The sequence below is a fragment of the Oncorhynchus mykiss genome, chromosome 7 (genome assembly GCF_013265735.2).
Source record: "Oncorhynchus mykiss isolate Arlee chromosome 7, USDA_OmykA_1.1, whole genome shotgun sequence".
In the NCBI taxonomy this organism is placed as follows: domain Eukaryota; kingdom Metazoa; phylum Chordata; class Actinopteri; order Salmoniformes; family Salmonidae; genus Oncorhynchus; species Oncorhynchus mykiss.
Window position 1 is genome coordinate 86,752,114 of NC_048571.1, and position 11,551 is coordinate 86,763,664.

Here is an 11,551-nt window from a genome sequence, read left to right on the forward strand (position 1 = left end):
GTGCTTAGAGTGTAGAGGTGGCAGGGTAGCCTAGTGGTTAGAGTGTAGGGGCGGCAGGGTAGCCTAGTGCTTAGAGTGTAGAGGTGGCAGGGTAGCCTAGTGGTTAGAGTGTAGGGGCAGCAGGGTAGCCTAGTGGTTAGAGTGTAGAGGTGGCAGGGTAGCCTAGTGGTTAGAGTATAGAGGCGGCAGGGTAGCCTAGTGGTTAGAGTGTAGAGGTGGCAGGGTAGCCTAGTGGTTAGAGTATAGAGGCGGCAGGGTAGCCTAGTGGTTAGAGTGTAGGGGCGGCAGGGTAGCCTAGTGGTTAGAGTGTAGGGGCGGCAGGGTAGCCTAGTGGTTAGAGTGTAGAGGCGGCAGGGTAGCCTAGTGGTTAGAGTGTAGAGGCGGCAGGGTAGCCTAGTGGTTAGAGTGTAGAGGTGGCAGGGTAGCCTAGTGGTTAGAGTATAGAGGCGGCAGGGTAGCCTAGTGGTTAGAGTGTAGAGGTGGCAGGTAGCCTAGTGGTTAGAGTGTAGAGGTGGCAGGGTAGCCTAGTGGTTAGAGTGTAGAGGAGGCAGGTAGTCTAGTGGTTAGAGTGTTGAGGTGGCAGGTAGCCTAGTGGTTAGAGTGTAGGGGCGGCAGGGTAGCCTAGTGGTTAGAGTGTAGAGGTGGCAGGGTAGCCTAGTGGTTAGAGTGTAGAGGTGGCAGGGTAGCCTAGTGGTTAGAGTGTAGAGGTGGCAGGTAGCCTAGTGGTTAGAGTGTAGGGGCGGCAGGGTAGCCTAGTGGTTAGAGTGTAGAGGTGGCAGGGTAGCCTAGTGGTTAGAGTGTAGAGGTGGCAGGGTAGCCTAGTGGTTAGAGTGTAGGGGCGGCAGGGTAGCCTAGTGCTTAGAGTGTAGAGGTGGCAGGGTAGCCTAGTGGTTAGAGTGTAGGGGCGGCAGGGTAGCCTAGTGCTTAGAGTGTAGAGGTGGCAGGGTAGCCTAGTGGTTAGAGTGTAGGGGCAGCAGGGTAGCCTAGTGGTTAGAGTGTAGGGGCGGCAGGGTAGCCTAGTGCTTAGAGTGTAGAGGTGGCAGGGTAGCCTAGTGGTTAGAGTGTGGAGGTGGCAGGGTAGCCTAGTGGTTAGAGTGTAGAGGCGGCAGGGTAGCCTAGTGGTTAGAGTGTAGAGGCGGCAGGGTAGCCTAGTGGTTAGAGTGTAGAGGCGGCAGGGTAGCCTAGTGGTTAGAGTGTAGAGGCGGCAGGGTTGCCTAGTGGTTAGAGTGTAGAGGCGGCAGGGTAGCCTAGTGGTTAGAGTGTAGAGGCGGCAGGTAGCCTAGTGGTTAGAGTATAGAGGTGGCAGGGTAGCCTAGTGGTTAGAGCGTTGGACTAGTAACCGGAAGGTTGCAAGTTCAAACCCCCGAGCTGACAAGGTACATTCATAATGTAACGAGGGTAGAAAGGCTTGACAAGCAGAGACGTTTTATCCTACAAATACCCTGTGCTTTATCACTTGGCATATAGACATAGGTGCAAAATGCAATCTTGTTAATTTATTATATTAGATATTAAAAATGGACAGACTAGCTCAAATTATGACTATTCATTGATCATGATCATAATCCATTCATAAAATAAAAATAAATCAAATTTAAAAAGTAGGTGGGTGAAATTATATTGTTTATTTGGTATTATTTAACAGCAAAATGTATTTCTGATGTGCACTACGTCAAGCACAACCTTTTAAATCAACAAGTCCATTTGGATGGAAACACACATCTCAAACAGGGCACCAAATGGCTGCAAACAATGTACCGGCTGAGATTTACAACCTGATAGCAATATGTCAGAATATCAATAAAATGCTTTGGTGAATTATATTAATCATGCACCTCTTCTTACTCGACGTCATGGAAAACCTCTTACTTCTCTGACAGATATCATTCTCAGTTTGTTTCATATATAGCTAGGTAGTTTCCACTTTAAGAGATATTAATAATGTATGGAGTTGGCAGTAAGGCAACCTCACCAGACTCCACAGAGGAGAGAGATTCACAGAGGTCATAGTGAGGGAGGGAGAGAGAGAAGGAGGGAGGGGAGCAGAGAGAGAGGGAAAAGAGAGAGAGAGAGAGAGAGAGAGAGAGGGCAGAGAGAGAGAGAGAGAGAAGGAGGGAGGGGGGCAGAGAGAGAGGGAGAGGGCAGAGAGAGAGAGAGAGAAGGAGGGAGGGGGGCAGAGAGAGAGGGAAGAGCGAGAGAGAGGAAAGAGGGAAGAGAGAGAGAGAGGAGGGAGGGGGCAGAGAGAGAGAGGGAGAGGGCAGAGAGAGAGCGAGAGAGAGAGAGAGAGAGAGAGAGAGGGAGGGAAGGAGGGAGGGGATCAGAGAAAGAGAAGGAGAGGGGCAGAGAGGGAGGGGGGCAGAGAGAGAGAGGGAGAGGGGCAGAGAGGGAAGGACGGAGGGGATCAGAGAGAGAGAGAGAGAGAGAGAGAGAGAGAGAGAGAGAGAGAGCACACATTGCTTCAGCATCAATAACACACTAATAAAACAGAGAGATGTGTTACCTGTGTGAGAACATCTAGTTGAGCCACTATGTGTTCTAGGGTGCTGGCCAGACCAGCAGGCACCATGCCTTCTCTCTGGGTCTGTGTCTGGGGCGGAGGCTCGGTGCGTGTCAGCTCGACAGTGGGGGGCCTGGCTCTGGGAGCCCTGGAGGTCTGGGTGGGTCTGGAAGACAGGCTCCGGGTGACGCTGCCACTCCTACTCCTCACCTCCGTACGTAAGCCCCGCCCCTGGCCGTTACACAGCTCTGACTCAGACGACTCCTTGAGAGGACAAGAAAAAACGTATCAACATCTGGGTGTCCAACAACTATCTATGACCAGAGGTTTTGACTATGTAAACTAACCAGTAAACTATGGGTCCTGAATATGACTAAGGACCAGACCATCTCTTTCGCTACTATCCCTCCTCCTCAGAATAATTTCCCCTCAACTCCTGTTCAACATCTGGTAGACAGGTGGTCCTGCAACAAGGCCATCTTCTCTCTCCCTCCAAGGTGTGTAAATATTGACTTGTGTGGTCAGGGAGAAGTGATGCTCCCTGTGCCTGTCCACGTACACCCACTTTGTGTTGAGAGAGAGAGACACGAGAGAGAGATGAGAGAGAGAGAGATGAAAGACACGAGAGAAAGAGAGAAACGAGAGAGAGAGAAACGAGAGAGAGAGAGAGAGAGACGAGAGAGAGGGACGAGAGAGAGAGATGAGAGAGAAAAAGAGAGAAACGAGAGAGAGAAAAGAGAGAAGCGAGAGCGAGAAATGAGAGAGAGAGAAACGAGAGAGACGAGAGACGAGAGAGAAACGAGAGAGAGAAACGAGAGAGAGAGAGACGAGATAAACGAGAGCGAGAAACGAGAGAGAGAAACGAGAGAAACGAGAGCGAGAAACGAGAGAGAGAGAGAAACGAGAGAGAGAGACGAGAGACGAGAGACGAGAGAGAAACGAGAGCGAGAGACGAGAGAAACGAGAGAGAGACGAGAGCGAGAAACGAGAGACGAGAGAGAAACGAGAGAGAGAGAGAGACGAGAGAGAGAGACGAGAGAGAGAGACGAGAGAGAGAGAGAGAAACGAGAGAGAGAGAGAGACGAGAGAGAGAGACGAGAAAGAGAGGAGAGAGAGGGACGAGAGAGAGAGAAAAGAGAGAAACGAGAGCTAGAAACGAGAGACGAGAGAGAGACGAGAGAGGAGAGAGAGAGAAACGAGAGCGGGAAACGAGAGACGAGAGAGAGAGAAACGAGAGAGAGAAACGAGAGACGAGAGAGAGAGAAACGAGAGAGAGAAACGAGAGACGAGAGAGAGAGAAACGAGAGAGAGAGACGAGAGACGAGAGAGAGAGAAACGAGAGAGAGAGACGAGAGACGAGAGAAACGAGAGAGAGAGAGACGAGCGAAAGAGAGGAGAGACGGAGAGGAGGAGAGTTTCAATTGAGTCGTATGTACAGGATACTCATGGTATACACCGTTCAACCAAATGCTACTTACAGGTTCCTTCTGGACGAGGCAACAACAACAACAATAATAAATAATAAGAATAAAGATAAGAATACCAACATAAAGTAAATGTCTCAGTAGAATATTATAAATATATGAGCATCAGTATAATACAGGAAGGCACAGTTTAAAGTCCAATATTTCCACGTGTTTTTGGGGAAGAGTGGACTGGGTGGGTATTAAATTGTGCGGTATTTAGTAATTATAAGTTTGGTAGCTGGTGTGTTTGTAGCATGAATATACAGCTCTGGAAAAAATGAAGAGACCACTGCAAAATGATCAGCTTCTCTGGTTTTACTATTTATAGGTATGTGTTTGGGTAAAATTAACATTTATGTTTTAATCTATAAACTACTGAGAACATTTCGCCCAAATTACAAATATATATACAGTGCCTTGCGAAAGTATTTGGCCCCCTTGAACTTTGCGACTTTTTGCCACATTTCAGGCTTCAAACATAAAGATATAAAACTGTATTTTTTTGTGAAGAATCAACAACAAGTGGGACACAATCATGAAGTGGAAATTTTGCACGCCCAATTTTTCAGTTTTTGATTTGTTAAAAAAGTTTGAAATACCCAATAAATGTAATTCCACTTCATGATTGTGTCCCACTTGTTGTTGATTCTTCACAAAAAAATACAGTGTTTAATCTTTATGTTTGAAGCCTGAAATGTGGCAAAGGGTCGCAAAGTTCAAGGGGGCCGAATACTTTCGCAAGGCACTGTAGATATTATCATTTAGAGCATTTATTATGGTCAAAATAACAATAAAGAGTGTTGTCAGACCTCGAATAATGCAGAGAAAATAAGTTCATATTTGTTTTTAAACACAATACAGGATATAACTTAGGAACTTAGGAACTTAGGAAGAGTTCATCGATCCTCCACCAAATTTCACAGTGGGTGCGAGACGCTGTGGCTTGTCGTCTCTCCAGGTCTTGTGGGCCTCTCCAGGTCTTGTCGGCCTCTCCAGGTCTTGTCGGCCTCTCCAGGTCTTGTCGGCCTCTCCAGGTCTTGTGGGCCTCTCCAGGTCTTGTGGGCCTCTCCAGGTCTTGTGGGCCTCTCCAGGTCTTGTGGGCCTCTCCAGGTCTTGTGGGCCTCTCCAGGTCTTGAGGTCTTGTAGGCCTCTCCAGGTCTTGTAGGCCTCTCCAGGTCTTGAGGTCTTGTCGGCCTCTCCAGGTCTTGTCGGCCTCTCCAGGTCTTGTGGGCCTCTCCAGGTCTTGTGGGCCTCTCCAGGTCTTGTGGGCCTCTCCAGGTCTTGTCGGCCTCTCCAGGTCTTGTGGGCCTCTCCAGGTCTTGAGGTCTTGTAGGCCTCTCGAGGTCTTGTAGGCCTCTCCAGGTCTTGTAGGCCTCTCCAGGTCTTGTAGGCCTCTCCAGGTCTTGTAGGCCTCTCCAGGTCTTGTGGGCCTCTCCAGGTCTTGTGGGCCTCTCCAGGTCTTGTCGGCCTCTCCAGGTCTTGTCGGCCTCTCCAGGTCTTGTCGGTCTCTCCAGGTCTTGAGGTCTTGTGGGCCTCTCCAGGTCTTGTGGGCCTCTCCAGGTCTTGTGGGCCTCTCCAGGTCTTGTCGGCCTCGCCAGGTCTTGTAGGCCTCGCCAGGTCTTGTAGGCCTCTCCAGGTCTTGTGGGCCTCTCCAGGTCTTGTGGGCCTCTCCAGGTCTTGTGGGCCTCTCCAGGTCTTGTGGGCCTCTCCAGGTCTTGTAGGTCTCTCCAGGTCTTGTAGGCCTCGCCAGGTCTTGTAGGTCTCTCCAGGTCTTGTAGGCCTCTCCAGGTCTTGTAGGCCTCTCCAGGTCTCGCACCCACTGTGACATTTGGTGGAGGATCGGTGGTGACCTGAGGGTGCTTCAGCACGGCTGGAATCGGGCAGATTTGTCCTTGTGAAGAACATATGAATCAAGCCACGTACAAAAGGTTGTCCTGGAAGAAAACATGCTTCCTTCTGCTCTGACAATGTTCCCCAACTCTGAGGATTGTGTTTTCCAGCAGGACAATGCGCCGTGTCACACAGCCAGGTCAGTCAAGGTGTGGATGGAGGACCACCAGATCCAAGACCCTGTCATGGCCAGCCCAATCTCCAGACCTGAACCCCATTGAAAACCTCTGGAATGTGATCAAGAGTAAGATAGATGGTCACAGGCCATCGAACAAAGCCGAGTTAGTTACATTTTTTGCACCAGGACTGGCATAAAGTCACCCAACATCAAGACTGGTAGAGAGCATGCCAAGACGCATGAAAGCTGTCATTGAAAATCAGGGTTCTTCCACCAAATATTGATTTCTGAACTCCTCCTAAGTTAAATCATTTGCATTGTGTTTTAAACATGAACTTATTGTCTTTGCATTATTCGATGTCTGACAACACTGCATCTTTATTGTTCTTTCCATCAGTTGTCATTTTCTGTAAATAAATGCCCTAAATTACAATATTTTTATTTGGAATTTGGGAGAAATGTTGTCAGTAGTTTATAGATTAAAACATAAATGTTAATTTTACCCAAACACGTACTTATAAATAGTAAAACCAGAGAAACTGATAATTTTTGCAGTGGTCTCTTAATTTTTTCCAGAGGTGTGTGTGTGTGTAGGTGTGTATGTGTTCTAAGGTCGGAGAATCAGAGCAGGTGGTCAGTCCTGTTGGGGTTAGAATCAGAGCAGGTGGTCAGTCCTGTTGGGGTTAGAATCAGAGCAGGTGGTCAGTCCTGTTGGGGTTGGAAACAGAGCAGGTGGTCAGTCCTGTTAGAATCAGAGCAGGTGGTCAGTCCTGTTGGGGTTGGAAACAGAGCAGGTGGTCAGTCCTGTTGGGGTTGGAAACAGAGCAGGCGGTCAGTCCTGTTAGAATCAGAGCAGGTGGTCAGTCCTGTTGGGGTTGGAAACAGAGAAGGTGGTCAGTCCTGTTAGAATCAGAGCAGGCGGTCAGTCCTGTTGGGGTTGGAAACAGAGCAGGTGGTCAGTCCTGTTAGGGTTGGAAACAGAGCAGGTGGTCAGTCCTGTTAGAATCAAAGCAGGTGGTCAGTCATTTTGGGGTTAGAATCAGAGCAGGTGGTCAGTCCTGTTAGAATCAGAGCAGGTGGTCAGTCCTGTTAGAACCCGAGCAGGTGGTCAGTCCTGTTAGAATCAAAGCAGGTGGACAGTCCTGTTAGAATCAAAGCAGGTGGACAGTCCTGTTAGAATCAGAGCAGGTGGTCAGTCCTGTTAGAATCAAAGCAGGTGGTCAGTTCTGTTAGAATCAGAGCAGGTGGTCAGTCCTGTTAGGGTTAGAATCAGAGCAGGTGGTCAGTCCTGTCAGAATCAGAGCAGGTGGTCAGTCCTGTTAGAATCAGAGCAGGTGGACAGTCCTGTTAGAATCAGAGCAGGTGGTCAGTCCTGTTAGAATCAGAGCAGGTGGTCAGTCCTGTTAGAATCAGAGCAGGTGGACAGTCCTGTTAGAATCAGAGCAGGTGGTCAGTCCTGTTAGAATCAGAGCAGGTGGTCAGTCCTGTTAGAATCAGAGCAGGTGGTCAGTCCTGTTAGAATCAGAGCAGGTGGTCAGTCCTGTTAGAATCAGAGCAGGTGGTCAGTCCTGTTAGAATCAAAGCAGGTGGTCAGTCCTGTTAGAATCAGAGCAGATGGTCAGTCCTGTTAGAATCAGAGCAGGTGGTCAGTCCTGTTAGAATCAGAGCAGGTGGTCAGTCCTGTTAGAATCAGAGCAGGTGGTCAGTCCTGTTAGAATCAGAACAGGTGGTCAGTCCTGTTAGAAGCAGAGCAGGTGGTCAGTCCTGTTAGAATCAGAGCAGGTGGTCAGTCCTGTTAGAATCAGAGCAGGTGGTCAGTCCTGTTAGAATCAGAGCAGGTGGTCAGTCCTGTTAGAATCAGAGCAGGTGGTCAGTCCTGTTGGGGTTAGAATCAGAGTAGGTGGTCAGTCCTGTTAGAATCAGAGCAGGTGGTCAGTCCTGTTAGAATCAGAGCAGGTGGTCAGTCCTGTTAGAATCAGAGCAGGTGGTCAGTCCTGTTAGAATCAGAGCAGGTGGTCAGTCCTGTTAGAATCAGAGCAGGTGGTCAGTCCTGTTAGAATCAGAGCAGGTGGTCAGTCCTGTTAGAATCACAGCAGGTGGTCAGTCCTGTTAGAATCAGAGCAGGTGGTCAGTCCTGTTAGAATCAGAGCAGGTGGTCAGTCCTGTTAGAATCAGAGCAGGTGGTCAGTCCTGTTAGAATCAGAGCAGGTGGTCAGTCCTGTTAGAATCAGAGCAGGTGGTCAGTCCTGTTAGAATCAGAGCAGGTGGTCAGTCCTGTTAGAATCAGAGCAGGTGGTCAGTCCTGTTAGAATCAGAGCAGGTGGTCAGTCCTGTTAGGGTTAGAATCAGAGCAGGTGGTCAGTCCTGTTAGGGTTAGAATCAGAGCAGGTGGTCAGTCCTGTTAGAATCAGAGCAGGTGGTCAGTCCTGTTAGAATCAGAGCAGGTGGTCAGTCCTGTTAGAATCAGAGCAGGTGGTCAGTCCAGTTCAAGTGTTCAGCAGTCTGATGGAGAACTGTCTCTAAGCCTGTTATTATCAGACCTCATGCCCCGTAGAAGAGGAGACATTCTGAGCAGAAAACAAACCCTTGGACTTAAGGTTTAGAACCACAGCAACCATACAGTCAGTTCTGTTCTGCCCCCACTACGCATCTGTCCAAACCCAGCCATCATGAATGCCACACACACACACACTGATTAACCCTCCCTGTGTTGTTGCACGGCCATTCAGTCTCTACCTAGTCATCAAGCTTAATCTCACTTCCCGTCTGCCAGAGAGACCAGAGGGGGGAGGGGTGTGTGTGTGTGTGTGTGTGTGTGTGTGTGTGTGTGTGTGTGCAGACATTGGACTTTGCTAAAAAAAATAAAAATAAACATTCTGTACTGATTTCTATTGGTTGTTTGGCTCGACAATGATTTCTATTGGTTCTCTGGTGTGACAGGGAATGCCACAAGATGCATTTTTTTAACTATTTGGTAAATGGCGCTCGGCCATTTTTAACACTACTTGGTAAATGCTCGACCTTCCACAGACTCAAAACAGCCAGCCAGTGAAGCAGCCCGTGAAGCAGCCCGTGGAGCAGCCTGTGAAGCAGCCCGTGAAGCAGCCCGTGAAGCAGCCCGTGAAGCAGCCCGTGAAGCAGCCCGTGAATTCCACATATATGTTTTCCATTGTAGATCTAGATACAGTGCATTGGGAAAGTATTCAAACCCCTAGACTTTTTCCACATTTTGTTACGTTACAGCCTTATTCTAAAATGGATTTTAAAAAGTATTCCCTCATCAATCTATAAACAATAACCCATAATGACAAAGCGAAAACAGGTCTTTTCAGAAATGTTAGTACATTTACTACAAATAAAACCTTACTCGGTACTTTGTTGAAGCACCTTTTGCAGTGATTACAGCCTCGAGTTTCTCGAGCTTGGCACACCTGTATTTGGGGAGTTTCTCCCATTCTTCTCTGCAGATCCTCTCAAGCTCTGTCAGGTTGGATGGGGAGCGTCGCTGAACAGCTATTTTCAAGTCTCTCCAGGGATGTTTGATCGGATTCAAGTCCGGGCTCTGGCTGGGTCACTCAAGGACATTCAGAGACTTGTCCCGAAGCCACTCCTGCGTTGTCTTGACTGTGTGCTTAGGGTCGTTGTCCTGTTGGAAGGTGAACCATCGCCCCAGTCTGAGGTCCTGAGCGCTCTGGAGCAGGTTTTCATCAAGGACCTCTCTGTACTTTGCTCCGTTCATCTTTCTCTCGATCCTGACTAGTCTCCCAGTCCCTGCCGCTGAATAACATCCCCACAGCATTTCATTTTATTTAACCTTCATTTAACTAGGCAAGTCAGTCAATGACGGGGAACAGTGGGTTAACTGCCTTGTTCAGGGGCAGAAGGACAGATTTTTACCTTGTCAGCTTGGGGATTCGATCTTGCAACCTTTCGGTTAAACTCCAAGTGGGTTGCCATGTGCCTTTTACTGAGGAGTGGCTTCCGTCTGGCCACTCTACCATAAAGACCTGATTGGTGGAGTTCTGTAGAGATGGTTGTCCTTCTGGAAGGTTCTCCCATATCCATAGAGGAACTCTAGAGCTCTGTCAGTGACCATCGGGTTCTTGGTCCCTGCCAAAAGGAACCTAAAGACTTTCAGACCATGAGAAACAAGATGCTCTGGAAACCAGCATTTCCTCCATCCGTCACGTCTGGAGGAAACCAGACACCACTCATCACCTGGCCAATACCATCCCTACGGTGAAGCATGGTGGTGTAAGCATCATGCGGTGCCTGCGGTGAAGCATGGCACGGCAGGTAGCCTAGTGGTTAGAGCTTTGGACTAGTAACTGAAAGGTTGCAAGATCCCCTGATTGCTCAGTTTGAGGAGCTCTGTCAGCGTGACCATCGGGTTCTTGGTTTTCTCTCTGTCCAAGGTCCTTCTCCCCGATGGCTCAGTTTGGCCGGGCGGCCAGCTCTAGGAAGAGTCTTGGTGGTTCCAAACTTCTTCCATTTAAGAATGATGGAGGCCACTGTGTTCTTGGGGACCTTCAATGCTGCAGAAATGTTTTGGTACTCTTCCCCAGATCTGTGCCTCAACACAATCCTGTCTTGGAGCTCTACGGACAATTCCTTCGACCTCATGGCTTGGTTTTTGCTCTGACATGCACTGTGGGACCTTATATAGACAGGAGTGTGCCTTTCCAAATCATGTTAAATCAATTGAATTTACCACAGGTGGACTCCAATCAAGTTGTAGAAACATCTCAAGGATGATCAATGGAAACAGGATGCACCTGAGCTCAAGTCTCAGAGCAAAGGGTCTGAATACATTTTAGAATAAGGCTGTAATGTGGAAAAAGTCAAGGGGTCTGAATACTTTCCGAAGACACGGTTTATTTTCATGTTTCGATTTTGTTCTCATCCCGATAGAAGTTGCTGGTGGGTCATCTGAATGACTCGTGAAAAGAAAACTAGAGGAAAGCGAGAGAAGAGGGAAGCTTGTAAAGCGAGGTTGAGAGGGAGAAGAGGTAGAGAGAGGTAGAGAGAGAGGTAGAGAGAGAGAGAGGTAGAGAGGGAGAAGAGGTAGAGAGAGAGGTAGAGAGAGAGGTAGAGAGAGAGGTAGAGAGAGAGGTAGAGAGGGAGAAGAAGTAGAGAGAGAGGTAGAGAGAGAGGTAGAGAGAGAGAGAGGTAGAGAAAGAGAGAGGTAGAGAGAAAGAGAGAGGTAGAGAGAGAGAGAGGTAGAGAGAGGTAGAGAGAGAGAGAGGTAGAGAGAGGTAGAGAGAGAGAGGTAGAGAGAGAGAGAGGTAGAGAAAGAGAGAGAGAGAGGTAGAGAGAGAGAGAGGTAGAGAGAGAGAGAGGTAGAGACAGAGAGAGGTAGAGAGAGAGAGAGGTAGAGACAGAGAGAGGTAGAGAGAGAGAGAGAGGTAGAGAGAGAGGTAGAGAGAGAGAGGTAGAGAGAGAGGTAGAGAGAGAGAGGTAGAGAGAGAGAGAGGTAGAGGGAGAAGAGAGAGAGAGAGAGGTAGAGGGAGAAGAGGTAGAGAGGTAGAGAGAGAGGTAGAGAGAGGTAGAGAGAGAGGTAGAGAGAGAGAGAGGTAGAGA

At 48.6% G+C, this 11,551-nt stretch overlaps 1 protein-coding gene across 1 annotated transcript in view; it reads right to left on the bottom strand.

Moving 5' to 3' along the window:
• poc1a (POC1 centriolar protein A) overlaps positions 1-11,551 on the bottom strand; it is a 96,746-nt gene that overhangs the window by 28,346 nt on the left and 56,849 nt on the right. Inside the window, exon 10 of the mRNA XM_036984282.1 lies at positions 2,501-2,761. Coding sequence (XP_036840177.1) covers positions 2,501-2,761 — 261 coding nt within the window. The remainder of the gene's footprint in view (positions 1-2,500; positions 2,762-11,551) is intronic.